General features: G+C 38.9%; 1 protein-coding gene across 1 annotated transcript in view; it reads left to right on the top strand.

Annotated features, from left to right (window-relative positions):
* Positions 1 to 21,545, top strand: part of ZC2HC1B (zinc finger C2HC-type containing 1B) — a 75,530-nt gene extending 53,985 nt beyond the window's left edge. Inside the window, exons 7-8 of the mRNA XM_021670817.2 lie at positions 20,642 to 20,726; positions 21,154 to 21,545. Of these exons, the coding sequence (XP_021526492.1) occupies positions 20,642 to 20,712 (71 nt within the window). The 3' untranslated portion in view covers positions 20,713 to 20,726; positions 21,154 to 21,545. The remainder of the gene's footprint in view (positions 1 to 20,641; positions 20,727 to 21,153) is intronic.
* Positions 21,546 to 27,536: the final 5,991 nt, after the last annotated feature.

Below are 27,536 nucleotides of genomic sequence, written 5' to 3'. Positions count from 1 at the left end.
ACAAAAACTACATGATTATCTAAATTGATGCAGAGAAGGCCTTCAACAAAATTCAACAGCCCTTTATGCTAAAAACTCTCAATAATCTAGGTATCGACGGAACGTATCTCAAAATAGTAAAAGCTATTTACGACAAACCAACAGCCAATATCATACTGAATGGGCAAAAACTGGAAGCATTCCCTTTGAAATCTGGCACTAGACAAGGATGCCCTCTCTCACCCCTCCTATTCAATATAGTACTGGAAGTTCTAGCCAGAGCAATCTGACAAGAAAAAGAAATAAAGGGTATTCAATTAGGAAAGGAGGAAGTCAAATTGTCTCTATTTGCAGATGACATGATGGTATATCTAGAAGACCCCATCATCTCAGCCCAAAATCTCCTGAAATGATAAGCAACTTCAGCAAAGTCTCAGGATACAAAATCAATGTGCAAAAATCACATGCATTCCTATACACCAATAACAGACTTAAAGATAACCAAATCAAGAACGAACTGCCATTCACAATGGCTACAAAGAAAATAAAATACCTAGGAATACAACTAACAAGGAACGTAAAGGACCTCCTCAAGGAGAACTACAAACCACTGCTCAACGAAATAAGAGAGGACACAAACAGATGGAGAAACATTCCATGTTCATGGTTAGGAAGAATCAATATCGTGAAAATGGCCATACTGCCCAAAGTAATTTACAGATTCAATGCTATCCCCATCAAGCTACCAATGACCTTCTTCACAGAACTGGAAAAAAACACCTTAAACTTCATATGGAACCAAAAGAGAGCCCACATAGTGAAATCAATTCTAAGCATAAAGAACAAAGCGGGAGGCATCACACTACCAGACATCAAACTCTACTACAAGGCTACAGTAATCAAAACAGCATGGTACTGGTACCAAAACAGAGATATAGACCAATGGAACAGAACAGAGGCATCGGAGGCAACACAACATATCTACAACCACCCGATCTTTGACAAACCTGATAAAAACAAGCAATGGGGAAAGGATTCCCTGTTTAATAAGTGGTGTTGGGAAAACTGGCTACCTATATGCAGAAAGCAGAAACTGGACCCCTTCCTGACACCTTACACTAAAATTGACTCCAGATGGATTAAAGACTTAAACATAAGACCTAACACCATAAAAACCCTAGAAGGAAACCTAGGCAAAACCATTCAGGACATAGGCGTAGGCATGGACTTTATGACCAAAACACCAAAAGCATTGGCAACAAAAGCCAAAATAGACAAATGGGACCTAATCAAACTCCACAGCTTCTGCACGGCAAAAGAAACAGTCAATAGAGTGAATCGGCAACCAACAGAATGGGAAAAAATTTTTGCAGCCTACCCATCTGACAAAGGGCTGATATCCAGAATTTACAACGAACTAAAACAGATTTACAAGAAAAAAACAAACAAGCCCATTCAAAAATGGGCGAAGGATATGAACAGATACTTTACGAAAGAAGACATACATGAGGCCAACAAGCATATGAAAAAATGCTCATCATCACTGGTCATTAGAGAAATGCAAATCAAAACTACATTGAGATACCATCTCACGCCAGTTAGAATGGCGATCATTAAAAAATCTGGAGACAACAGATGCTGGAGAGGATGTGGAGAAATAGGAACACTTTTACACTGTTGGTGGGAGTGTAAATTAGTTCAACCATTGTGGAAGACAGTGTGGCGATTCCTCAAGGACCTAGAAATAGAAATTCCCTTTGACCCAACAATCCCATTACTGGGTATATATCCAAAGGATTATAAATCGTTCTACTATAAGGACACATGCACATGAATGTTCACTGCAGCACAGTTTACAATAGCAAAGACCTGGAACCAGCCCAAATACCCATCGATGATAGACTGGACAGGAAAAATGTGGCACATATACACCATGGAATATTATGCAGCCATCAAAAACGATGAGTTTGCGTCCTTTGTAGGGACATACACAAACCTGGAAACCATCATTCTCAGCAAACTGACACAAGAACACAAAATCAAACATCGCATGTTCTCACTCATAGACGGGTATTGAACAATGGAAATACATGGACACAGGGAGGGGAGCACTATACACTGGGGTCTGTTGGGGGGGTGGGGGGAACAGCAGGGGGTGGGGAGTCGGGGAGAAATGCCACATATAGGTGAAGGGGAGGAAGGTGGCAAATCACACTGCCACGTATGCACCTATGCAACAACCTTGTATGTTTTTCACATGTACCCCAAAACCTAAAATGCAATTAAAAATATATATATATATATATATAATTGCTGGCTGGGTGTGGTGACTCACACCTATAATCACAGTGCTTTGGGAGGCCAAGGTGAGAGGATCATTTGATGCCAGAAGTTCAAGGTCAGCTTGGGCAGCATAACAAGACCTTGTCTCTACAAAAAATAAAAATTAGCTAGATATGGTGGCAATCATGTGTAGTTTTTGCTATCCAGGAGACTGAGGTGGGAAGGTTGCTTGGGTCCAGTACAGGAATTCAAGGCTGCAGTGAGTTATGAACGTGCCACTGCACACCAGTCCAGGCAACAAAGTAAGTCCTTTTCTCTTAAAAAGAATAAAATAAAAATAAAGTTGCTTGGGTTAGTGTGTCTTTAAATTAGTCATGTGTAATTGGGAGCCATTCTCAGAAGGAATTAGAAGCATACTGAGTGAAGGTAAATCTCTAAAATGTTTAAGACTTGGAGAAAAGTACCAAATGCCTTTCACTCATGCAAACCAGCCTATGTATTAATCAGAATCTCACTTAGTGAGATTTCCTTTGTTCTGTGGTGGTATTTGTTGTTGATATATAATATTTGTACATATTTATGGAGTACATGTGGTATTTTAATACATGAATAAAACATGTAAATGATCAGATCAGGATATTTAAGGTATCTATCACCTCAAACATTTATTATTTGTTTGAGTTGGGAACATTTCAAATCTCTTGTAGTTATTTTGAAATATACAATATATTATTATTAACTTTAGTCACCCTACTGTGCTATCAAACACTAGAACTTACTCCTTCTATCTAACTGTATCTTATACCTACTAACCAACCTCTTCACTACCACTCTGCCACACACATACCCTTCCTGGCCTCTAGTAACTATCATTCTATTCCCTACATCACTGAAATCAACTTTTTTAGTTCCCACATATGAATGAGAACATGTGATATTTGTCTTTCGGTGCCCAGCTTAATTCATTTAACATAATGACCTCTAGTTTCACACACATTGCTGCAAATGACAGGATGTTATTCTTTTTTAAGGCTGAATAGTGTTCCACTGAGTATATATACCACATTTTTTTTTTTCAAATTTTATCCACATTTTTTATTCACTCATCCATTGATGGACATTTAGATTGATTTGATATCTTGCTATTATAAATAGTGCTGCAGTAAACAAGGAGGTATGGGTATCCCTTTGATATACTGATTTCCTTTCTTTTGAATAAATACCCAGTAGTGGGATTACTGGATTTTATGTTAATTGTATTTTTAATTTGTTGAGGAAACTTCATACTGTCTTCTGTAATAGCTGTACTCAGTTACTTTCCAACAGCAGTGTATGAGAATTTCCTTTTCTCTGCATCCTCATCAGCATCTTTTATTTTTTGTCTTTTTGATAAGAGCCATTCTAACAAGGGTGAGATATTTTCTCATTGTGGCTTGGATTTGCATTTTCCCAATAATTCATTATGTTGAACATTTTTTCCATATATTTGTTGTCCATTTTTATGTCCTTTTTTCCCCCTGTAACTGGGGTGAAAGAGATATGTCTTCTTTTGAGAAATGCCTACTCAGATCCTTTGCCCACTTTTTCATAGTGTTATTAGTTTTTTGCTGTTAAGTTGTTTGAGTTCCTCAGGTGTACGTGTTGGATGAAAAACACAAAAAAATTGTTTGAGTTCCTTGTTTATTCTGAATATTAGTTCCTTGGCAGATGAATAGTTTGCAAATACTTTCTCCCATTCAGCATGTTGTCCTTCTCACTCTGTTGATTTGTTTCCTTTGCTGCACAGAAACTGTTTAGTTTATATAGTTCCATTTGTCTATTTTTATTTTTGTTGCCTATGCTTTTGAAGTCTCAGCCATAATTTTTTTTCCCTAGACCAATGTCTATTTTCTTCTAGTAGTTTCTAGTAGATTTTAAGTCTTACATTTAAGTCTTTAATCAATTTTGGGTTGATTTTTGTATATTGTGAGACATAGGGATCTAGTTTCATTTTTTCTGCACTTTGATATCTAGTTTTTCCTGTACCATTATTGAAGAAGATGCCTTTCCCCAATTTATGTTCTTAATGGCTTTGTTGAAAATCGGTTAGCTGTAAATACATGCATTTATTCCTGGAGTCTCTATTCTGTTTCATTGGTTTATGTGTCTGTTTTTATACCAATACCTTGCTGTTTTAGTTACCATAGCTTTTTAGTATATTTTAAAATCAGGTATGTGATGCCTTCTGCTTTTTTTTTTTTAAAGAAAGAAAAAAAAAAATGAAGAGGGAAAGGGAAGAGAAAGAGAGAGAGAGAATGGGAGTATTGCTATCTTGCCCAGGCTAGAATGCAATTTAGTAATGGGTATTGAAAACCTCTTTTATACCAATAATTATACTTAATGATGTAGTCAGGAAGGAAAAAGGGAAGAAAATAACAAACAAACAGCCAACCAATATTTCATTTAAACCTATGAAATGCTATGCGATTACTGAGGAGTGATTTACTTCCAATTATGTAGTCACTTTTGGAATTGGTGTGAGGTGGTAATGTATGTTTTGTGTATTTGAAGTGGAGAGTTCTATAAATGTTTATTAAGTTTACTTGTTCCGGGTCTGAGTTCAAGTCCTGAATGTCCTTGTTAATTTTCTGTCTCATTGATCTATAGAATCGTTAGCTCTTCTTGTTACATTGATCCTTTTGCCATTACGTAATGTCCTTCTTTGCCTCTTTTGATCTTTGTTGCTTTAAAGTCTACTTTATCAGAGGTGAGAATTGCATCTCCTGCTTTTTGTTTATTTGTTTATTTTTACTCTCTGTTTGGTTGGTAAATCTTCCTCCTTCTCTTTGTTTTGAGTCTTTATGTATCATTGCATGTGAGATGGGTCTGGATGCAGCATACCGATGGGTTTTGGCTTTTTATCCAATTAGAATATATATAAGTTTAATGCTGGCATTTGATGCTAGCTGGCTGTTTTGCCCATTAGTTGGTGTAAATTTTTCATTGTGTTAATTCTCTTTGCTTTTTGATATATTTTTGGAAAGGCTGATATTGGTTGTTCCTTTATATGTATAGTGCTTCTTTCAGAAGCTCTTGTAAAGCAGGCCTGGTGGTGGTGAAGTCTCTAAGTACTTGTTTGTTCGCAAAAGATTTAATTTTTCCTTCGCTCATAAAACTTAGTTTGGCTGGATATGAAATTCTGGGTTGAAAGTTCTTTTCTTTAAGGATGTTAAATATTGGTCCCCACTCTTTTCTGGCTTGTAGGGTTTCTGCTGAGAGATCTGCTGTAAGTCTGATAGATTTCCCTTTATGGGTAACCTGACCTTTCTCTCTGGCTGCCCTTAGTATTATCTCCTTCATTTCAACCCTAATAAATCTGGCGATTATGTGCCTTGGGGTTGGTCTTCTTGAAGAATATCTTTGTGGTGTTCTCTGTATTACCTGGAGTTGAATATTACCCTGCCTTGCTAGGTTGGGAAAGTTTTCCTGAATGATATCCTGAAGAGTATTTTCCAACTTGGATTCATTCTCTTCATCACATTCAGGTACACCTATCAAACGTAAATTAGGTCTTTTCACATAGTCCCATATTTCCTGGAGACTTTGCTCACTCCTTTTTATCCTTTTTTCTCCAATCTTGTCTTCTCATTTCATTTCACTGAGCTGGTCCTTGACTTCTGATATCCTTTCTCTGCTTGATCAATTCGACTGTTTAAACTTGTGCATACTTCGCGAAGTTCTCGTGTTGTGTTTTTCAGCTCCATCAATTCACTTATATTCCTCACTAAATTGTCCATTCTCATTAGCATTTTGTCAAACCTTTTTTCAACGTTCTTAGTTTCTTTGCATTGGGTTAGAACAAGTTCTTTTAATTCACGGAAGTTTCTTATCACCCACATTTTGAAACCTGCATCTGTTATTGGAACACACTCGTTCTCCATTAAGCCTTGTTCCATTACTGATGAGGAATTGCGATCCCCTGTAGAAGGAGACGCACTCTGATTTTGAGTATTCTCTGCCTTTTTGGGCTGCTTTCTTCCCTTCATTATATATTTATCCCTCTGTCATCTTTGTAATTACCGACTTTCTAACTAGGTCTCTGAGCGGACGTCCAACTTTTTGATTCCCAGCGCCGAAATCCGAGCAATCCACTGTGCTGGCCAAAACAGCGGTGTTAGGATTGATGGTGCTTTTCTGCCTGGGAATCTCCAGACTCTGCACCAAGAACTGCTGCGCTAAGGCGCCAGCAAAACCGCCGCGCCGGCCACAAGAGTCGCTCTGGCGACCGGTGGGGCTCCTCTGCTGGGAATCTCTTGGTCCATGAGCAATAAATATTCGTCTGAAAGTGTGGCATCCTCTCGTTCTCTGCGCTTTCACTGGGAGCTACGTGCCTGAGCTGCTAGTGATCAGCCATCTTGGATCTCTCCACTTTTTTTTTTTTTTAACTCAGGAACGCTATAGTTATTTGGGCTCTTTTATGGTTCTATACAAATTTTAAGATTTTTAAAATTTATGTGAAGAATGTCATTGGTGTTTTGATAGGGATTACATTGAATTTGCAGATTGCTTTGGGTAGTATGGTCACTTTAACGATATTAATTCTTCTGAGTCATGAGCATGGGTTATCTTTCTGTTTATTTGTGTCCTCTTCACATTCTTTCATCGGTTTTTTGAAGTAGTGCCTCATAAAGGTCTTTCACTTTCTTGGTTAAATTTATTCCTAAGTATTTTATTTTTTGTAAATATTGTAAATGAGATTGTTTTCTATTTTAGCCAGTTTATTATTGGTGTATAGCAATGCTGCTGATTTTGTACCCTGCAATTTTACTAAATTCATATATTAGTTCTAAGAGTGTTTTTAGTGGAGTCTTTAGATTATACACACACACACACACACACACACACACACATCCATGTGATCTGCAAAGAGGGACAGTTTGACTTTCTCTATTCCAATTTAGATGACTTTCATTTCTTTCTCTTGCCTGATTGCTCTGGCAAGGACTTTCAGTACTATTTTGAATAAAAGTTTTGACCCTATCTCTAAATAAATAATAAAAATGAAGTGGCAGAAGTGGGTATCCAGTGTCTTGTTACAGTTTTTTTGGCTTTTCCCTATTCAGTATTATGTTACCTGTGTGTTTGTCAGATATGACCTTTATTATGTTGAGGTATGTTTCTTCTATGCCTAATTTCTTGAGAGTTTTTATCATGAAGGGAAGTTGAGTTTTATAAAATGCCTTCTGTCTGTCTATTGAGATGATCATACTGTTTTTGTCCTTCATTCTGGTAATGTGAGGTATCACATTTATTGACTTGCATGTGTTGAACCATCCTTTCATCTGATGTATTATCCTTTTATGGTGTTGTTGGATTCACTTTGCTACTATTTTATTGAAGCTTTTTTGTGTCTGTGTTTATCAGGGGTATCAGCCTGTAGTTTTCTATTTCCATTGTGTTTTGTCTGGTTTTGGTATCAGGGTAATACTGGCATCACAGAATGAGTTAGGAAGAATTTCCTTTTTTAATTTTCTGAAATAGTTTGAGAAGAATAGGTGTTAGTTTTTCTTTACAAGTTTCATAGCATTTGGAAGTAAAACCATCCAGTGCTGAGTTTTTCTTTGTTGGGAGACTTTTTATTACTGATTCAATCTCATTACTTGTTATTGGGCTGTTCAGGTTTTCTCTTTCTTCCTGATTCATTGTTAGTAGATGTATGTGTCCAGGAATTTATACATTTCCTTTAGCTTTTCCAATTTGTTAGCATATAGTTCTTTATAAGTCTCTGATGATTTCTTGTATGTCTGTGGTATCAGTTGTAATATCTCTGTTTGTTTGTGATTTTGCTAATTCACATTGTCTCTTTTCTTTTTTTGGTCTAGCTAGCAATTTATCAATTTTGTATATCTTTACCAAAAACTAACTTCATTTCATTGACCTTTGTAATTGTTTTAGTCTCTATTACATTTAGTTCTGCTCTGATCTTTATTATTTCTTTCCTTTGCTAATTTTAGATTTGGTTTGTTCTTGCTTTTCTAGTTATTGAGGGGCATCATTAGCTTGATTATTTGAAATCTTTCTACTTCTTAATACAGACGTGTCTTGCTATGAAATTCCCTCTTGGTATTTCTTTTGCTACATCCCATCGGTTTTGACATGTTGTATTTCCATTTTTATTTGTTTCAATAATTTTCTCATTTCCTTCTTTCTTCTTCACTGACCCAATGGCTGTTAAGCATGTTATTTAGTTTCCATGTATTTGTATAGTTTCCAAAGTTCCTGTTGTTACTGAATTCTAGTTTTATCCCATAGTGATCTGAGAAGGTACTTGATATGATTTTGATTTTTTAAAAAAAATTTAGACTTGCTTTGTGCCCTAGCACATGGTTTATACTGGAGAATGTTCCATATGTTGATAAGAAGAATGTATATTTTGTCTCTGTTGGATAAAATATTCCATGCATATCTTTTAGGTACGTTGATCTGAAGTGCAGTTTAAATATAATGTTTCTTTGATGATTTTCTGTTTTGATTATCTGTCTAATATGGAGAGTAGGGTGTTGAAGTCTTGAACTATTATTGTATTGGAGTTTATCTCTCCCTTTAAAGCTAATAATATTTGCTGTATATAACTGGATGCTCTGGTGTTAAGTTCAATGTATATTTAGAATTGTTGTATCTTCTTGCTAAATTGATCCCTTTATCCTTATATAGTGACCTTGTTTATTTATGTAAAATAGATTTAGGGGGTACAAATACAGCTTTGTTACATGGATATATTGCCGAGTGTTGGAGCCTGGGCTTTTGGTGTAACCATCACTGAATAGTGTTTATTGTACCCATTATGTAATTTTTCATCTCTCACTCATCTCCCACCCTCCCACTTTTCCAAGTCTCTAATGTCTGTTATTCCAATCTGTATGTCCATGTGTGCATACTATTTATCTTTCACTTCCACATGAGAACATGCAGTATTTTGCTTTCTGTTCTCAGTTATTTTACTTAAGATAATGGCTTCCAAATCCATTCATGTAACTGCAAAAGACATTATTTTATTTTTTTCATGGATACATAGTGTTCCATGGCATATATACATATACATACACACATATATATGTACATATATACACATATACATACACACATATATGTATATATACATATACACACATATATGTATATATACATATACATACACACATATATGTATATATACACATATACATGTACACGTGTGTGTGTGTATATATATGTATATATATCATATTTTCTTTATCCAATCACCCATTGAGGGTTACTTAGGTTGATTCTTTATCTATTGTGGCTAGTGCTGTGATAAATGTGAGTGCATGTATATTTTTGATAAAATGATTTTTTTCATTTGAGTAGATGCCTTTGGGTAGTGTTCCCTTTTCTCTGCATCTTTGCCACCATCTGTTATTTTTTGCCTTTTTATTAGTAGCCATTCTGACTGGCATAAGATGGCATCTCATTATGGTTTGAATTTGCATTACTCTGATGATTAGTGATGTTGAATATTTTTTCATATGCTTGTTGGGCATTTGTATGTTTACTTTTGAAAAATGTCTGTCCATGTTCTTTGCCCACTTTCTACTGCTTTTTTTGTTGTTGACTTGTTTGAATTCCTTGTAGATTCTAGATATTAGTCCTTTGTCAGATGCATAGTTTGCAAATATTTTCTCCCATTCTGTAGGTTGTCTGCTCATTGTGTTGATTATTTCTTTTGCTCTATAGAATCATTTGTTTAATTAAGTCCCACTTGTCTGTATTTGTTATTGGTGCATTTGCTTTGAAATCTCAGTCTTAAATTCTTTGCCTAGGCCAATGTCCAGAAGAGCTTTCCCAGGTTTTCTTCTAGAATTTTTAGTTTCACATTATATACTTCAGTGTTTAACTCATCTTAATTTTTGTGTATGGTGACAGACAAATCCAGTGTCATTCTTTTGCATGTTGCTATCCAATTTTCCTAGCGTCCTTTATTGAGTGGGATGTCCTTTCTCTGATGTATGTTTTTGTCAACTTTGTCAAATATCAGTTGTCTATAGGTATGTAGCTTTATTTCTGGGGTCTCTGTTCTGTTCTGTTGATCTATATGTCTATGTTTATACCAGTACCATGATGTGCATCAGGCAGCATGATCTATTTGTCTATGTTTTTACCAGTACCATGCACATCATGGTACTGGTATAAACATAGACAAATAGATCATGCTGTTTGATTACTATAGACTTGTAGTATAATTTAAAGTTAGGTAATGTGATGCCTGCAGCTTTGTTCTTTTTGCTTAGAACTGCTTTGGTTATTCAGGTTCTTTTCAGTTCCATGTTAATTTTAGGATTATTTTCTAGTTCTGTGAAAAATGTCATTATTATTTTGGTAGGAATTGTATTAAATCTATAGATTGCTTTGGGCAATATGGCCATTTTAACAACATTGATTTTGTCTAATCTATGAGAATGTAATGTTTTTCCATTTGTTTGTGTCCTCTTAACTCTCTTTCACCAGTATTTTGTAGTTTTCTTTGTAGACATTTATCACTCCTTGGTTAAATATATTCCTAGGGCTTTTCCTTTTTAACTACTGTAAATAGGATTGACTTTTGATTTGATTCTTAGTGTGATTATTATTGGTGTGTAGAAATGCTACTGATTTCTGTTGATTTTGTATCCTGGAATTTACTGAATTTATTTACCAAATCTAGGAGTCTTTTGGAAAGAAGTCTTTAGGGTTTTCTGGATATAAGTTCATTTCATCAGCAAACAGATAATCTGACTTCCTCTTTTCCCATTTCGATGGCTTTTTTTTTTTTCTCTTGTCTGATTGCTCTAGCTAGGACCTCCAGAAATGTGCTGCATAGCAGTGGTGAACATAGACATCCTTGTCTTGTTCTAGTTCTTAGGGGAAATGCTTTCAACTTTTTCCCATTCAGTGTGTTATTGGCTGTGGGTTTGTTGTATATGGCTTTTATTATTTTGAGGTATGTTTCTTCTATGCCTTGTTTGTTGAGGGTTATTATCATGATAGGATGGTGAATTTTATCAAATGCTTTTTCTACATCTATCGCTATGATAATATGCTGTTTGTTTTTCATTCACTTGATGTGATAAATCATATATATTGATATGCATATGTTGTACCATCCTTGCATCCCTGAAATAAAGCCCACTTAATTATATTGTATTATTTTTTTGATGTGCTGTTTGATTGTGTTTGCTTGTATTTTGTTAAGGATTTTTGCACCTATATTCATCAAGGATATTAGTCTGTAATTTTATTTTTTTGTTGTGTTCTCTACTGATGTTGGTAGCAAAGTGATACTTTGTAGAATTAGCGAAGATTCCCTCTTCTTCAGTGTTTTGGAACAGTTTCAGCTGGATTGGTACCACTTCTTTTATGTCTCATAAAATTTAGCTGTGAATCTGTCTGATCCTGGGCTCTTTTGTTGTTGTTGTTGTTATTATTATTTGGGGGAGATTTTTAAAAATTACTAATTAAATCTCATTACTTATTATTGTTCTGCTCAGGATTTCTGTTTCTTCCTGGTTCAATCTCTGGAGGTTGTATAGGTTCCACAAATTTATCCACTTCCTCTAGATATGTCAGTTTGTTAGCATATAAATATTCAGAGTAGTCTCTGATGATCTTTTGCATTTCTGTAGTTTCAGTTGTAATGTCTCCTTCTTCATCTCTGATTGTGCTTATTTGAATCTTCTTTCTTTCTTCCTCAGTTAGTTGACCTAATGGTCTATCAATCTTGTTTATTTCTTCCAATGAACAACTTTTCATTCTGTTCATCTTTTTTATTGGGTTTTTGGTCTCCAGTTCATTTAGTTCTGCTCTGCGCTTTGTTATTTCTTTTTTTCTGCTAGCTTTGGGTTTGGTGTTGCTTTTGTTTCTTGACGTGTAACATTATGTTGTTAATTCAGGATCTTTCTTTTCTTTTTTTTGAGATGGAGTCTTGCCCTGTCACCCAGGCTGGAGTGCAGTGGTGCAATCTCGGCTCACTGCAACCTTTGTCTCCTGGTCTGCCTCCTGGGTTCAAGCAATTCTCCTGCCTCAGCCTCCTGAGTAGCTGGGATTACAGGCGCCTGCTACCATGCCCAGCTAATTTTTGTATTTTTGGTAGAGACAGGGTTTCACCACATTGGCCACGCTGGTCTCAAGCTCCTGACCTCAGGTGATCCACCAAGTTTAGCCTCCGAAAGTGCTGGGATTACAGGCGTCAGCTACTGTGCCCAACCTCTTTTTTTTAATGTAGGTGTTTAATGTTAACTCTGCTTTTGCTGTATGCCAATGTTTTTGCTATGTTGTGTCTCCATTTCCTTTTGTTTCAAATATGTAAATTTTTGTCTTAATTTTGTCATTGACCCAAAAATCATTCAGGAGCAGGTTGTTTAACTTTCATTTATTTGTATAGTTTTGAGAGTTTCTTTTGGAATTACTTTCTAGTTTTATTCAACTGTGGTCTGAGAATATACTTAATATGTTTTTAATTTCTAAAATGTACTGAGGCCTTGTTTTGTTATGTAGCATGTTGTCTATCTTGGAGAATGTTCCATGTACTGATAAGAAGAATGTATTTTCTGCAGTTATGGGGTAGAACATTCTGTAAATATCTGTAAAGTCCATTTGGTCTAAAGTGACTAAGTCCGGTGCGTCTTTGTTGATTTTTCTGTCTTCATGATCTGTTTGGTGCTGTCAGTAGAGCACTGAAGTCCCCACTATTAGTGTATTGCATCTCTTTTCTTAGGATTGTGATATTTTCCTGTTGGACTGATCCTTGTATAATTATATAATGTCTCTCTTTGTCTCTCTTAACTGTTGTGGCTGTTTTGTTTGATATGAAAATAGCTATTCCTGCTCACCTTTGGTTTCCATTTGCGTGGAATATCTTTTTCTACTCCTTTACTTTAAGTTTATGTGAGTCCTTATGTGTTAGCTGAGTCTCTTAAAGACAAAAGATACTGGTTTGTGGATTTTTGTCCATTTTGCCATTCTTTACCTTTTAAGTGAAGCATTTAGGCCATTTACTTTCAGCATTATTATTGAGATGCGAGGTACTGTTTTCTTCATTATGCTACTTGGGTTGCCTGAATACCTTGTGGGTTCTTTTTTTTGTTGTTTGTTTTGTTTTTCATTTTGTTATTGTTTCACAGGTCCTGTGATATTTGTGCTTTAAAGAGGTTATATTTTGGTCTATTTCAAGGTTTTAAGATTTAGAACTCCTTTTAGCAGTTCTTGTAGTGCTGGCTTCGTGGTGGTGACTTCTCAGCATTTGCTTGTCTGAAAAAGACTTTATCTCTCCTTCATTTATGATGCTTAGTTTTGCAGGCAATTATTTTGTTTGAGAAGGCAAAAGATAGTACCCCAATCCCATCTGATTTATAGGGTTTCTGCTGAGAAATCTGTTGTTAATCTGATAGATTTTCTTTTATAGGTTACCTGATGCTTTTGCCTCAGAGCTCTTAAGATTCTTTCCTTTGTCTTGACTTTAGATAACCTGAAGACTGCCTAGGTTATGATCTCTTTGCAATGAATTTCCCAGATGTTTTTTGAACTTCTTGTATTTTGATGTCTAGATCTCTAGTGAGGCCAGGGAAGTTTTCCTCAATTATCCCCACAAATACGTCTTCCAAACTTGTAGATTTCTCTTCTTCCTCAGGAATACCAATTATTCTAGGTTTGACTGTTTAACATAATCTCTAATTTCTTAGGGGCTTTGGTCATTTAAAAGAAATAATTTTTCTTTGTCTTTGTCTCATTGGGTTAATTATTCAAAAGCCTTTTCTTCAAGCTCTAAAGTTCTTTCTTCTAGTTGTTTGATTCTATCATTGAAACTTTCCAGTGCATCTTGTATTTCTCTAAGTGTGTCTTTCATTTCCAGAAGGTGTGATTGTTTTTCTTTATGATATCTTTTCCTCTGAAGTACTTTTTCTCTATGTTCTATATTGTTTTTGAAATTTATTTAAATTGGCTTTTACCTTTCTCTGGTATTTCCTTGAGTAGCTTAATAATAAACCTTCTGAATTCTTTATCTGGCAGTTCAGAGATTTCTTCTTGGTTTGGATCCATTGCTGGGAAGCTAGTGTGGTCTTTTGGGGTTGTTGTAGAACCTTGTTTTGTCATATTACCACAATTACTTTTCTGATTTATTCTCATTTGGATAGACTATTTCAGTGGAAAAATCTGCAACTCAAGGCTGCTGTTCAGATTCTTTTGTCCTACAGGGTGACCCCTTGATGTGATGCACTCCCACTTTCCCTAAGGATGGAGCTTTCTCTGATCCATATTACAGTGATTTTTATTGCTCTTCTAGGCCTAGCCATCCAGCAAGGCTGCCAGGATCTTGGCTGGTTCTGGGGAATGTCTGCAGAGTCCTGTGATGCAATTTGTCTTCAGGTCTCCCAGCCGTGGATACCAGCATCTTTTCTGATGGAGTGGAAGGGGAGTGAGGTAGACTCTGAGAGTCCTTGGTTGTAGATATGTTTACTGTGTTATCTTTCTCGAATGCTGGTTATGCTAGCAGTAAAATTGTCATGTGGACAGACTCAGGACCACTGGTTAGCCAGAATGTTGCAGGCAGTGGAATTAGCTGTTTTCTCCTTCGTTAGAGCAGGGTTATTCTGTCATGAGTTGCTATAATGTTCTGAGTTGCTTGACCTTGAGCCAGGAGGTGGTAATTTTGAGAGAGTGCCAGCTGCAATAGTAGAAGCAGGATATAAGCTTGTTCTAATTTGGCCAGGATAAGTATTCAAGTTTCTCAAGTTATGGATGGGATCATAAAGCTCCCAAGAGTTTAAGTATTTTGTGATCCACTACTGGGCCAGTAGAGAAATACCATCAGGTGTGAGCAGGGTTAGGTGGGTTTGAGCTCAGACTCTCCTTGGGTGGGGCTTCTTGTGGCCACTGTGGGGGATCAGAGGGTGGTTCTTGGGCCAATGGAGTTATGTTCCAGAAGGAATTATGTCTGCCTCTGTCACCAGGGAAGTGGGGGAAAGCTGGTAGCAACAGACCTCACCCAGCTCCCACACAGTTGGCAAGGCCAGTCTCACTCCCACCATGCCCTGCTAACAGTGCTGAGTTTATCTCTATGCATCTTGTAGCCTGGAACTTAGACCTAGTCCCAGGCTGTAAGTGTCCCCACTGAGGAAGCAAGCACTCCTTTCAGGTCACACCCTTGCCAATGTGCCACACCATCAGTCGTGTCTCCACTGTCTTTTCTGCAACAGTTCCCATTTGCCCCCAGATTCTTCTCAAGAGGGTTTGCACCCAGTCAAAATTATTAAAAAGTTTATTTGGAAGCTTCTTTCTCCTGTGACCCCTCTCAAATTCTGCCAGTTGCCTTCCCCGAGGGCCCCTGTGAGAGAGAGTAAGAAATGGCTTCCCTGGGCTTGAGCTGGAGAATGGGCGTGCCAAGGCTCATCCTACTGTTTTTTCCACTTTTACATTTTACACTAAATCCATTTCAGCTCTAGGTAAGGCTAAATTCTTCTCCCATAATCTGGATTTTCAGGTTCCTCAGTGGGGATGTGTGTTTGGAGGTAGGTGTTCCCTGCTCACACTTTGGGAATTTAAAGATTTTTTCACCTGTCTCACAGAATTTGCAACAGGCTGCCACTTCTTTCAAAGACTCTGTGATTTTTTTTTCTTTTTCCTGGTGTGCTCCTGCAATGGTTCCTGAAGCAAAAGTCCACAGAGTTAGTCTCCACACATTGTTCTGTCCTTCCAAGTGCAAGCTGAACATCAGCCCTGTCTCTTATCTACCATCCTCCTTCTCTTTCAATAAGCTTTATTATCATAATGATTTTGAATTCCTTTTCTAGCATTTCATATTTTTTTGTTGTTTGAATCTGTGGTTGGAGAATTGTGTTCCTTTGGAGGTGTCACATTTTCTTGCATTTTTATGTTTCTTGTGTTCTTATGCCAATATCTATGCATCTGGTGTAATAGTCACTTCTTCTAATTTTTGAATTGACTTTCATAGGGAAAGACTTCTTCCTACATATGTATCTATAGTGTTAGTTGGGTACGGCACTTTAGCTTTGATTCTGGGAGCATGCAATAATTGTTTCTCCATATGATTTCTTGGCTGTAATAACTATCAGTGGTGTCTGTGAATTCCTTAGTGACTTAAACTGCAGTTGTTATTGGAGGCTGTGGTGAGGCTTTGCTGGGGATGGGGACACCAGGTGGGCTAGTCTTCAGGCCTCAGTGGTGGCAGCAGTAGACTAAGCCTGCCTGTCCTTGGGCCCCCAGGTGGCATACAGGAGCACTGGTGTTAACAGGTGCAGTCAGACCAATCTTTGAACCTCCAAATGGCTTGCTCAGGCGGTAGCAGTGGCCATGATGAATGGGTCCTCAGGTTCCTGAGTGGCATGCATGGGGTTGGCAATAGCATTAATGATGGTAAACTAACCCTCTGGCTCCTAAGCAGCATCCATAGGGCACTAGTTGTGGCAGTAGTTAGCTGGGCAGCCCCATCCTTATTCTCCCAGGAGGAGTATGTATATGCTGCAGATGCTAGTAGTGGTGGGCAGGGTGGGTCAGTCTCTAAGTTCATGGATGAGGTATGCAGGTGCCAACAGGTTGAGCAGGCTTTTCTCCAGGAACCTAGTACGAGTGGGTAGAAGCTGATCGCAGGCAGGGTGAGTTGATCCCCAGGCCCCAACAATGCACAGAAGCGCTGGTGGGCATGATTCCAGATGGGTCAAGCCTGTCATCAGCCTCCCAATGGTGGGCACAAGCACAGACTGTGGTGGTCAGGGCTGCTCAGTCTCCATCCCCCGAGTCAGTGTCTGTTGGTGCCAGCAGGGTGGGTGGGCCTGGCCTCCAGTCCAATGAGGGTTTGCATGGGTTTCTGTGACAGGGGGCAGGGCAGCTCATGAGGGTCTTTCTTTTTTCTTTTCATTATACAATGCTATTCCCATAAAAATAAAGGTCTTTAAAAATTGTTGTTATTGGTTTTTTTTTTGCTACTGCTATTAATATACTCAGATTGACAATTAGTAGTTTAGGTCACTTGGTGTCACCTTTTTTTTTTTTTTTTTCTGAGACAGGATCTCACTCTGTTGCCTAGGCTGGAGTGCAGTGGCTTGATCATAGGTCACTATAGCCTTGACTTCCCGGGTGCAAGTGATCCTCTCACCTCAGCCTCCTGAGTATATGGGACCTCAGGCATGTACCACCATAAACAGATCATTTTTTCACTTGTAGAAGTGAGGTGTCACTATGTTTCCCAAACTGGTCTTAAACGCCTAGGCTCAAGCAATCCTCCTGCCTTGGCCTCCCAAAGTGATGGCATTACACGTGTCAGCTGCTGCCCCTGTATTAAATAGCGTTTATTTATGGCATCATATAGTATATCATATATTATAAATCCAGTTGTTGTCTTTCATCTAGATAGCAGTTAGCCTCCTAAAATTCTGGCTTTGATTCTTCAACTCACTTGAGTAAAATAAGCATTTAGTACCTCCCACATATAACCCTTTTAAAATTCATGCCAGGGGAGATACATGTGTGTACAAGTCACCAGCCTTATTGATCCCAGAGTCTTATGAGAAGATATAGTATGCACAGGAAAACTTCTAATACAAAAGAGCAACTGGTATTAAATGAAGTTATTATGCCAGTTTAAGCAACTGCCATGAGTGGGCACAAGACTTTATTCATTGAGCACATAAGTATTGTGCATGGTTGTTTTTTTATGCCTGTGGATCCTTATAAGTCTAGGGCAAGGGACAGCCAATAATTATATCTAATATTTAACTGCAAGATATAAACAGTCCTCAGAGAACACAAGAACGAGATCAGCTTTGCCCAGAAGTCTTTATGGAGGAGGTGACATTGTGAAAGAGGGGATGCTTCATGGAGGTGGAGACATTTGGAATGAGCTCTCAGAATCAGCTAGATTTTGACCAGTAGAGAAAAGGTGAAGATGGAATGAACAAGGATATGAAAATGAGAATGCAGAGGACATACTCTGAAAACAAGTGATCCATTTGGCAAAAGCATAAGAAGGGGTTGGGGAGTAAATAGAGATTAAAGTTTGATTAGAGGGCTGGCAAGTAGGGTTGTAAACATTAGATGAGGCACTCAGATTTCATGTCATTTACACTGACACCGGTGCCACATTCTCTGGTACTTGCGTCTGTATAAGTCAGGCAATTAATTGCATGCACTATGCAGTTATGATGGCCTAAGACTTTTTTTTTTTTTTTAAGAGTCTTGGTCTATTGCCCAGGCTGGAGTGCAATGGGATAATCTTAGCTCACTGCAGCCTCTATCTCCCAGGTTCAAGTAATTCTCCTGCCTCAGCCTCCTGAGTAGCTGGAATTATAGGCGGCCACCACCACTCCTGGCTAATTTTTGTGTTTTTAGAAGAGACGAGGTTTCACCATGTTGGCCAGGCTGGTCTCAAACTCCCGACCTCAAGTGATCGCCCACCTACGCCTGGGATTACAACAAGCAAGAGCCACCACACCTGGCGGGGACTTTTTGTTTCTAGCCACTTTAAGTTAGCGTGCCTAAAATTTCTTTTGAGAAATAGCATTTTGAAAACAATGTAAGAAATTCATGCTTGTTGTAAATGATACTGGAAAATGGAGGGAAAAGAATTTTTAAAAATCATAATTCCACCACGTTAACATAACCACTATTGATTTTTTTTCTGTTTTTTTTTTTTTCTTTTCATACTCTTCTTTCTCTGTTTTTCTTTTGCCAAACCTAGAATCATGGTCTCTTTACAGTTACACATCCTGATTTTTTTTTCTCACCTATCCCACTTTGAATATTTTCCTATGGCAGAAGAGTTTCTTTGAAAACATAGTATCATATCACAGAAATACAACATAAATCATTTAGCTGATTTCCTGCTGGTGAGCAGGTAGAGTGCCTCTACTTGTTTGCTATACTGAATAAGTCTTGTTCATGGACAGTAGCCCCCACTTACATTGAACACTCTTCCAAACCCTTCGCATGTGAGCTCATTTAATTCTTGCAATAGCATGAGGAGGTCTACTCTTTATATCTCTATTTTACAGATGAGGAAAGCACAGAGAGGTTAAGCAACATAGACAAGCAACTTAATAGGAAGGGGCAGAGCTTTTTGCCAAAGCTCTGTATGCTTTGGGATAAATGGGCCCAAAAATATAAATATTAAGCCTGTTGATACATATTTGGAATGGTTTTAGAAAAAGATGTGGCTCTTCTTACATTCCTGAAAGATTCTAATGTTCAGTTGGGAAATGAATGTATAGCCTAGTCAGCAAATATACACTGGTGGCTGTTTTCTGGAGGCTTTTGTTTATATGAATGATGAATGTACTGGAAGGTACTGCCAAGAAGCTGCTTCTCCCAGATCTTCGTACAGAGACTAATGTTACTATGAGCACGTAGTTCTGGGATTTAGACCTGCATTGCTTTGTATATTTAGCAGTGGACTGCATTTGTACAGCTTTGCTGGTGTGAGCTCTACTTTACTTCCAGAGCCAGTGGGTTTTTATCAAGTTAAGCATCTTACCTGCACCAGCATTCCATTCTTTACCTAATTTAGTTGTGTAGCAAATCTACCGTGCATCAAAGTGTCAGTTGTGGATTCTTTGGCAGAAGTAAAATCTGTTTATGTTTCAGTAAAACTAACACTGAAAGCTCTTTCTATTTCTATGTCCTTTGAGAGCTTGATTCACAATTTCCTTGTTATTGCTCCTTCATAAAACATTGAGTAGAAAGGAGCCTTCTTAGGACGGAGGAAACGTATTCCTTTTTTATTTTTTAACAAAGAAAGAACCTCTGAGAATCCTTTCCCCTATGATGTGGTCAAAAACTAAACCAAGCTATGGTGTGCCACACATAAACTTGTGTCTCTCCATACATAACAGTGCCGCTGGGCTCAAGGGAAAGCATACTGTTTTTGGAATGAATCCATTTATCACGTAAATAACCCCAAGCAGGGAAGGCAGCTTAAGCTTCCATAAGGCTTAGCAAAATCTTCTAGTATGAGAACTAGCAAAGAATTTGAAGATACAAAATATCAGGGTCCATTTTGAAAGCTGGGGCAGTAGCAGAGGGGATGTCGAGAGTCCTAGTGTATAAAGGGGTGGGTCACCTGAGGTGCAGTCCAAAGTCCTTGAGTAAACAGAGGCTGGGGCAGAGGAGAGAAAGCACCTGAGGCAACCCCTGTTTTTCTTTGGTTCAGGCCAGAGAGTGGGTATTTGTCTATAGCTACCCCACCCTCACTGTCCTCCCATCACACTCCCCTACCTCCCACCAAAAAGAAACAAAATAGAAACTTTTGAACCCATGTGGGGATTTCACAATCGTCTTTTTTTCCTTGGTAATGTTCTGCTTTGACATAATAACAAATCTGTTTATGTTTGCAAAGGATTAGCTATGGACCCTGCTTCTGGAGCAAAACTCAGACAAGGATTAAGTAAATCTTCTAAAAAAGATTAACTCCTAGAAGCCAGGTAAGAAAAAAAAATATCACCTTTAATCCAGATGTTGCTGACCAGTTAATGACTTTTAAGAGAATGGATGCATAGTAGGCAGACTGAAGAAACATTTGGGCAAACTCTGAGTTGAGTTAACAAAATGTAGGCTCTTGAAACTGACTCTTCTGTTAAACATACAGTTTGAAGAAGATATTCAGTTTTTGATTCATGACTTAATAGAAAAGGGAATGATCCCTCACATTTGACCAGGAAGGTTACTGCCTTGTCCCTTTCTAAGTAAGGTGCTTAGAAAAAAAGCACCTTACTCTCAAAAACCACAGTCCCCTGAGAGTGTGAATTGTTTGCAAAACAATTAAAAGTCTAAAGAACCCTATGTTGTTACTTAGCATTCTCAATGTGGGAACAATGACTTTCTAAAATAAATGCCTCTTTCTGCTTTCAGACGAGCTCCCTGAAACCCATCAGCCTGGATGGCTGCATACCCGGGAATGCCACCTAAGGGAAAGGAACGTGGATGTGATGTCTGTTTAAACACCCTTGATTCTTCTTGAATCATCACTTAGAACAAGTAAAACTAGCTTCAAATTTTTATTTACTCCCTTTGAAATTTTTGAAACAACACCGTTAAACACATCGATCTGTATAATGCATTATTCAAATTCACTTGAAGTTTTTTTTTTTTTTATTGCATTTTAGGTTTTGGGGTACATGTGAAAAACATGCAAGGTTGTTGCATAGGTGCATATGTGGCAGTATGATTTGCTGCCTCCCTCCCCTTCACCTATATCTGGCATTTCTCCCTATGCTATTCCTCCCCAACTCCCCACCCCCCTGCTGTCCCCCCCTCCCCCACAACAGACCCTCGTGTATAGTGCTCCCCTCCCTGTGTCCATGTGTTCTCCTTGTTCAACACTCACCTATGAGTGAGAACATGTGGTGTTTGATTTTGTGTTCTTGTGTCAGTTTGCTGAGAATGATGGTTTCCAGGTTCATCCATGTCCCTACAAAGGACGCGAACTCATCGGTTTTGATGGCTACATAATATTTCATGGTGTATATGTGCCACATTTTTCCTGTCCAGTCTATCATCGATGGGCATTTGGGTTGGTTCCAGGTCTTTGCTATTGTAAACTGTGCTGCAATCAACATTCGTGTGCATGTGTCCTTATAGTAGAACGATTTATAATCCTTTGGATATATATCTAGTAATGGGATTGCTGGGTCAAATGGAATTTCTATTTCTAGGTCCTTGAGGAATCGCCACACTGTCTTCCACAATGGTTGAACTAATTTACACTCCCACCAACAGTGTAAAAGTGTTCCTATTTCTCCACATCCTCTCCAGCATCTGTTGTCTCCAGATTTTTTAATGATTTCCATTCTAACTGGCGTGAGATGGTATCTCAATGTAGTTTTGATTTGCATTTCTCTAATGACCAGTCATGATGAGCATTTTTTCATATGTTTGTTGGCCTCATGTATGTCTTCTTTTGTAAAGTATCTGTTCATATCCTTCACCCATTTTTGAATGGTCTTGTTTGTTTTTTTCTTGTAAATCTTTTTAAGCTCGTTGTAAATTCTGGATATCAGCCCTTTGTCAGACGGGTAGGCTGCAAAAATTTTTTCCCATTCTGTTGGTTGCCGATTCACTCTATTGACTGTTTCTTTTGCTGTGCAGAAGCTGTGGATTTTGATTAGGTCCCATTTGTCTATTTTGGCTTTTGTTGCCAATGCTTTTGGTGTTTTGGTCATAAAGTCCTTGCCTACGCCTATGTCCTGAATGGTTTTGCCTAGGTTTCCTTCTAGGGTTTTTATGGTGTTAGGTCTTATGTTTAAGTCTTTAATCCATCTGGAGTCAATTTTAGTGTAAGGTGTCAGGAAGGGGTCGAGTTTCTGCTTTCTGCATATGGCTAGCCAGTTTTCCCAACACCACTTATTGAACAGGGAATCCTTTCCCCATTGCTTGTTTTTATCAGGTTTGTCAAAGATCAGATGGTTGTAGATATGTTGTGTCACCTCCGATGCCTCTGTTCTGTTCCATTGGTCTATATCTCTGTTTTGGTACCAGTACCATGCTGTTTTGATTACTGTAGCCTTGTAGTAGAGTTTGATGTCCGGTAGTGTGATGCCTCCCGCTTTGTTCTTTTTGCTTAGAATTGACTTGGCTATGCGGGCTCTCTTTTGGTTCCATATGAAGTTTAAGGTGGTTTTTTCCAGTTCTGTGAAGAAGGTCATTGGTAGCTTGATGGGGATAGCATTGAATCTGTAAATTACTTTGGGCAGTATGGCCATTTTCACGATATTGATTCTTCCTAACCATGAACATGGAATGTTTCTCCATCTGTTTGTGTCCTCTCTTATTTCGTTGAGCAGTGATTTGTAGTTCTCCTTGAAGAGGTCCTTTACATTCCTTGTTAGTTGTATTCCTAGGTATTTTATTCTCTTTGTAGCAATTGTGAATGGCAGTTCGTTCTTGATTTGACTCTCTTTAAGTCTGTAATTGGTATATAGGAATGCTTGTGATTTTTGCACATTGATTTTGTATCCTGAGACTTTGCTGAAGTTGCTTATCAGTTTCAGGAGATTTTGGGCTGAGGTGCTAGGGTCTTCTAGATATACAATCATGTTGTCTGCAAATAGAGACAATTTGACTTCCTCCTTTCCTAATTGAATACCCTATATTTCTTTTTCTTGCCTGATTGCTCTGGCTAGAACTTCCAGTACTATATTGAATAGGAGTGGTGAGAGAGGTCATCCTTGTCTAGTGCCAGATTTCAAAGGGAATGCTTCCAGTTTTTGCCCATTCAGTATGATATTGGCTGTTGGTTTGTCATAAATAGCTTTTATTATTTTGAGATACGTTCCGTCGATACCTAGTTTATTGAGAGTTTTTAGCATAAAGGGCTGTTGAATTTTGTCGAAGGCCTTCTCTGCATCAATTGAGATAATCATGTGGTTTTTGGTTTTGGTTCTGTTTATGTGGTGAATTACATTTATAGACTTGCGTATATTGAACCAGCCTTGCACCCCCGGGATGAATCCTACTTGATCATGGTGGGTAAGCTTTTTGATGTGCTGTTGTAATCGGTTTGCCAGTATTTTATTGAAGATTTTTGCATCTATGTTCATCATGGATATTGGCCTGTAGTTCTCTTTTCTTGTTGAGTCTCTGCTGGGTTTTGGTATTAGGATGATGTTGGTCTCATAAAATGATTTGGGAAGGATTCCCTCTTTTTGGATTATTTGGAATAGTTTCAGTAGGAATGGTACCAGTTCCTCTGTATGTCTGGTAGAATTCGGCTGTGAAACCATCTGGGCCTGGGCTTTTTTTGGGTGGTAGGCTCTTAATTGCTGCCTCGACTTCAGACCTTGTTATTAGTCTATTCAGGGTTTCGACTTCTTCCTGGTTTAGGCATGGGAGGAGGCTACTGTCCAGGAATTTATCCATTTCTTCCAGGTTTTCTAATTTATGTGCATAGAGTTGTTTGTAATAATCTCTGATGATGGTTTGAATTTCTGTGGAATCTGTGGTGATATCCCCTTTATCATTTTTTATTGCATCTATTTGGTTATTCTCTCTTTTCTTTTTTATTAGTCTGGCTAGTGGTCTGTCTATTTTGTTGATCTTTTCAAAAAACCAGCTCCTGGATTTATTGATTTTTTGTAGGGTTATTCGTGTCTCTATCTCCTTCAATTCTGCTTTGATCTTAGTTATTTCTTGTCTTCTGCTAGGTTTTGAGTTGTTTTGATCTTGCTCCTCTAGCTCTTTCAATTTTGATGATAGGGTGTCAATTTTAGATCTCTCCTTTCTTCTCATGTGGGCACTTATTGCTATATATTTTCCTCTAGAGACTGCTTTAAATGTGTCCCAGAGATTCTGGTATGTGGTGTCTTCGTTCTCATTGGTTTCGAAGAACATCTTTATTTGTGCCTTCATTTCAGTGTTTATCCAGTCAACATTCAGGAGAAAGTTGTTCAATTTCCATGAGGCTGTGCGGTTCTGGGTTGGCTTCTGAATTCTGAGTTCTAACTTGATTGCACTGTGGTCTGAGAGACTGTTTGCTATGGTTTCCGTTCTTTTGCATTTGCTGAGGAGTGATTTACTTCCAATTATGTGGTCAGTTTTAGAGTAGGTGTGATGTGATGCTGAGAAGAATGTATATTCTGTGGATTTGGGCTGGAGAGTTCTGTAAATGTCTATTAGGTTTGTTTGTTCCAGGTCTGAGTTCAAGTCCTGGATATCCTTATTAATTTTCTGTCTCGTTGCTCTGTCTGATATTGACAATGGTGTGTTGAAGTCTCCTACTATTAATGTGTGGGAGTCTAAGTCTCTTTGTAAGTCTTTAAGAACTTGCCTTATGTATCTGGGTGCTCCTGTATTAGGTGCATATATATTTAGGATTGTTAGCTCTTCTTGTTGCATTGATCCTTTTACCATTATGTAATGTCCTTCTTTGTCTCTTTTGACCTTTGTTGCTTTAAAGTCTATTTGATCAGAGATGAGAATTGCAACTCCTGCTTTTTTTTGCTCTCCATTTGCTTGGTAAATCTTCCTCCATCCCTTTATTTTGAGCCTTTGTGTATCCTTGCATGTGAGGTGGGTTTCCTAGATACAGCACACTGATGGGTTTTGGCTTTTTATCCAATTTGCCAGTCTGTGTCTTTTGATTGGGGCATTTAGTCCATTTACATTTAGGGTTAATATTGTTATGTGTGAATTTGATCCTGTCATTTTGATGCTAGCTGGCTGTTTTGCCCATTGGTTGATGCAGATTCTTCATTGTGTTGCCGCTCTTTACCATTTCATGCGTTTTTGGAGTGGCTGGTGCTGGTTGTTTTTTTCTATGTGTAGTGTCTCCTTCAGGAGCTCTTGTAAAGCTGGTCTGGTGGTGATGAAATCTGTGAGTACCTGCTTGTTCACAAAGGATTTTATTTTTCCTTCACTTATGAAGCTTAGTTTGGCTGGATATGAAATTCTGGGTTGAAAGTTCTTTTCTTCAAGGATGTTGAATATCGGCCCCCACTCTCTTCTGGCCTGTAGGGTTTCTGCTGAGAGATCTGCTGTGATTCTGATGGGCTTCCCTTTATGGGTAACCCAACCTTTCTCTCTGGCTGCCCTTAGTATTTTCTCCTTCATTTCAACCCTGGTGAATCTGATGATTATGTGCCTTGGGGTTGCTCTTCTTGAGGAATATCTTTGTGGTGTTCTCTGTATTTCCTGAACTTGAATATTGGCCTGCCTTGCTAGGTTGGGGAAGTTTTCCTGGATAATATCCTGAAGAGTATTTTCCAGCTTGGATGCATTCTCTTCGTCACATTCAGTTACACCTATCAAACGTAGATTAGGTCTTTTCACGTAGTCCCATATTTCTTGTTGACTCTGTTCATTCCTTTTTACCTTGTTTTCTCTAATCTTCCCTTCTCGTTTTATTTCATTGAGTTGATCTTCGACTTCTGATATCCTTTCTTCTGCTTGGTCAATTCGGCTGTTAAAACTTGTGCATGCTTCGCGAAATTCTCGTGTTGTGTTTTTCAGCTCCATCAATTCACTCATATTCCTCTCTAAGTTGTCCATTCTCGTTAGCATTTCATCAAGTCTTTTTTCAAGGTTCTTAGTTTCTTTGCATTGGGTTAGAACATGGTCTTTTAGCTCACAGAAGTTTCTTATTTTCCATTTTCTGAAAGCTGATTCTGTCATTTCATCACACTCATTCTCTGTCCAGTCTTGTTCCCGTGCTGGTGAGGAGTTATGCTCCCTTGTAGGAGGAGAGGTGTTCTGGTTTCGGGTGTTTTCATCCTTTCTGTGCTGGTTTCTTCCCATCTTTGTGGATTTATCCGCCTATTGACTTTGTAGTTGCTGTCTTTCTGATTTTGGTAATTTTAAGTCTGCAGCAGCTGAACTCATAAACCCCCTTTTCTTCCCCCCAGGTGTTCTGGCCCAGGGAGTTAGGGCTTTATGCTTTTCAGCTGTGTTGCTACAGTTTTCCCTGCCCACAAGGTGGCAGTCTAGTCACACTCAGCCTGCAGAGGCTTCGCTGAGCTGCTGTGGGCTCTGCCCAGCTTCCGTGTGAGCTTCCCTGCAGTCCTGTTTATATGGGTGTAGTTAGAACTGCTTCCACTATGCTGGCCCGCCCCTGTAGTGACGGAGTCTCTGTAATGGCAGGTTGTCTTGGTTACGGCAAATTGCCCTGGGAACTGCAGGGTGTTTCCCGATGGAGGACGCCCCTCCCCCACAGTGCTGGACCTTCCCGAGTTCAGCCATGTTTCCAGTGATGCCCTCTTTGCCCGGGAATCTCTTGGCTTGCCTCCTTGCCTCAGCTCCCCTTGCTGGCCCAGAGGGGCCACAGTCTCGTTCACTTTGCTCAAGGAGCTGCTGCTCCCTGCATCCAGTGCAGGCTGAGCGGCTGCTCCGGTCCAACCAGCGGCGCTGGGAACCCATGGAGCTTCTCCGCCTGTGAATCTCCTGGTCTGTGGGCAGTTAAAATCCGCTGCCCTGTGTGCTGCTGCATCAGCCGAAGCAGCAGCTCTGAGATTTGTGACGCGCCCTTTCCCGGGGGTCTCCTGGCTTGACTCCCTGCTTCAGCTCCCCTTGCTGGCTCAGAGGGAACTCTGTCTCTCTCGCTCTGCATAAGAAGCCACTGCCCCTGCCCCAGGGCGTAGGCTGAGCGGCCACGCCACTCAAACCAGCGGCGCTGGCGACCCGTGGGGCTTCTCCTCCTGTGAATCTCCTGGTCTGTGGGCAGTAAAAATCCATCTGGAAATGCGGCATCCACTCACCCTCTGCACCTTCTCTCAGAGCTGCAATGTCGACTTCCTCCTAAGCGG

The sequence above is a fragment of the Aotus nancymaae genome, unplaced genomic scaffold (genome assembly GCF_030222135.1).
Source record: "Aotus nancymaae isolate 86718 unplaced genomic scaffold, 86718_ANA_hifiasm-v0.15.2.pri h1tg000040l, whole genome shotgun sequence".
Classification (NCBI taxonomy): Eukaryota; Metazoa; Chordata; class Mammalia; order Primates; family Aotidae; genus Aotus; species Aotus nancymaae.
Note: the sequence above shows the minus strand (reverse complement) of the source record. Positions and strands in the feature narration are given on the sequence as shown.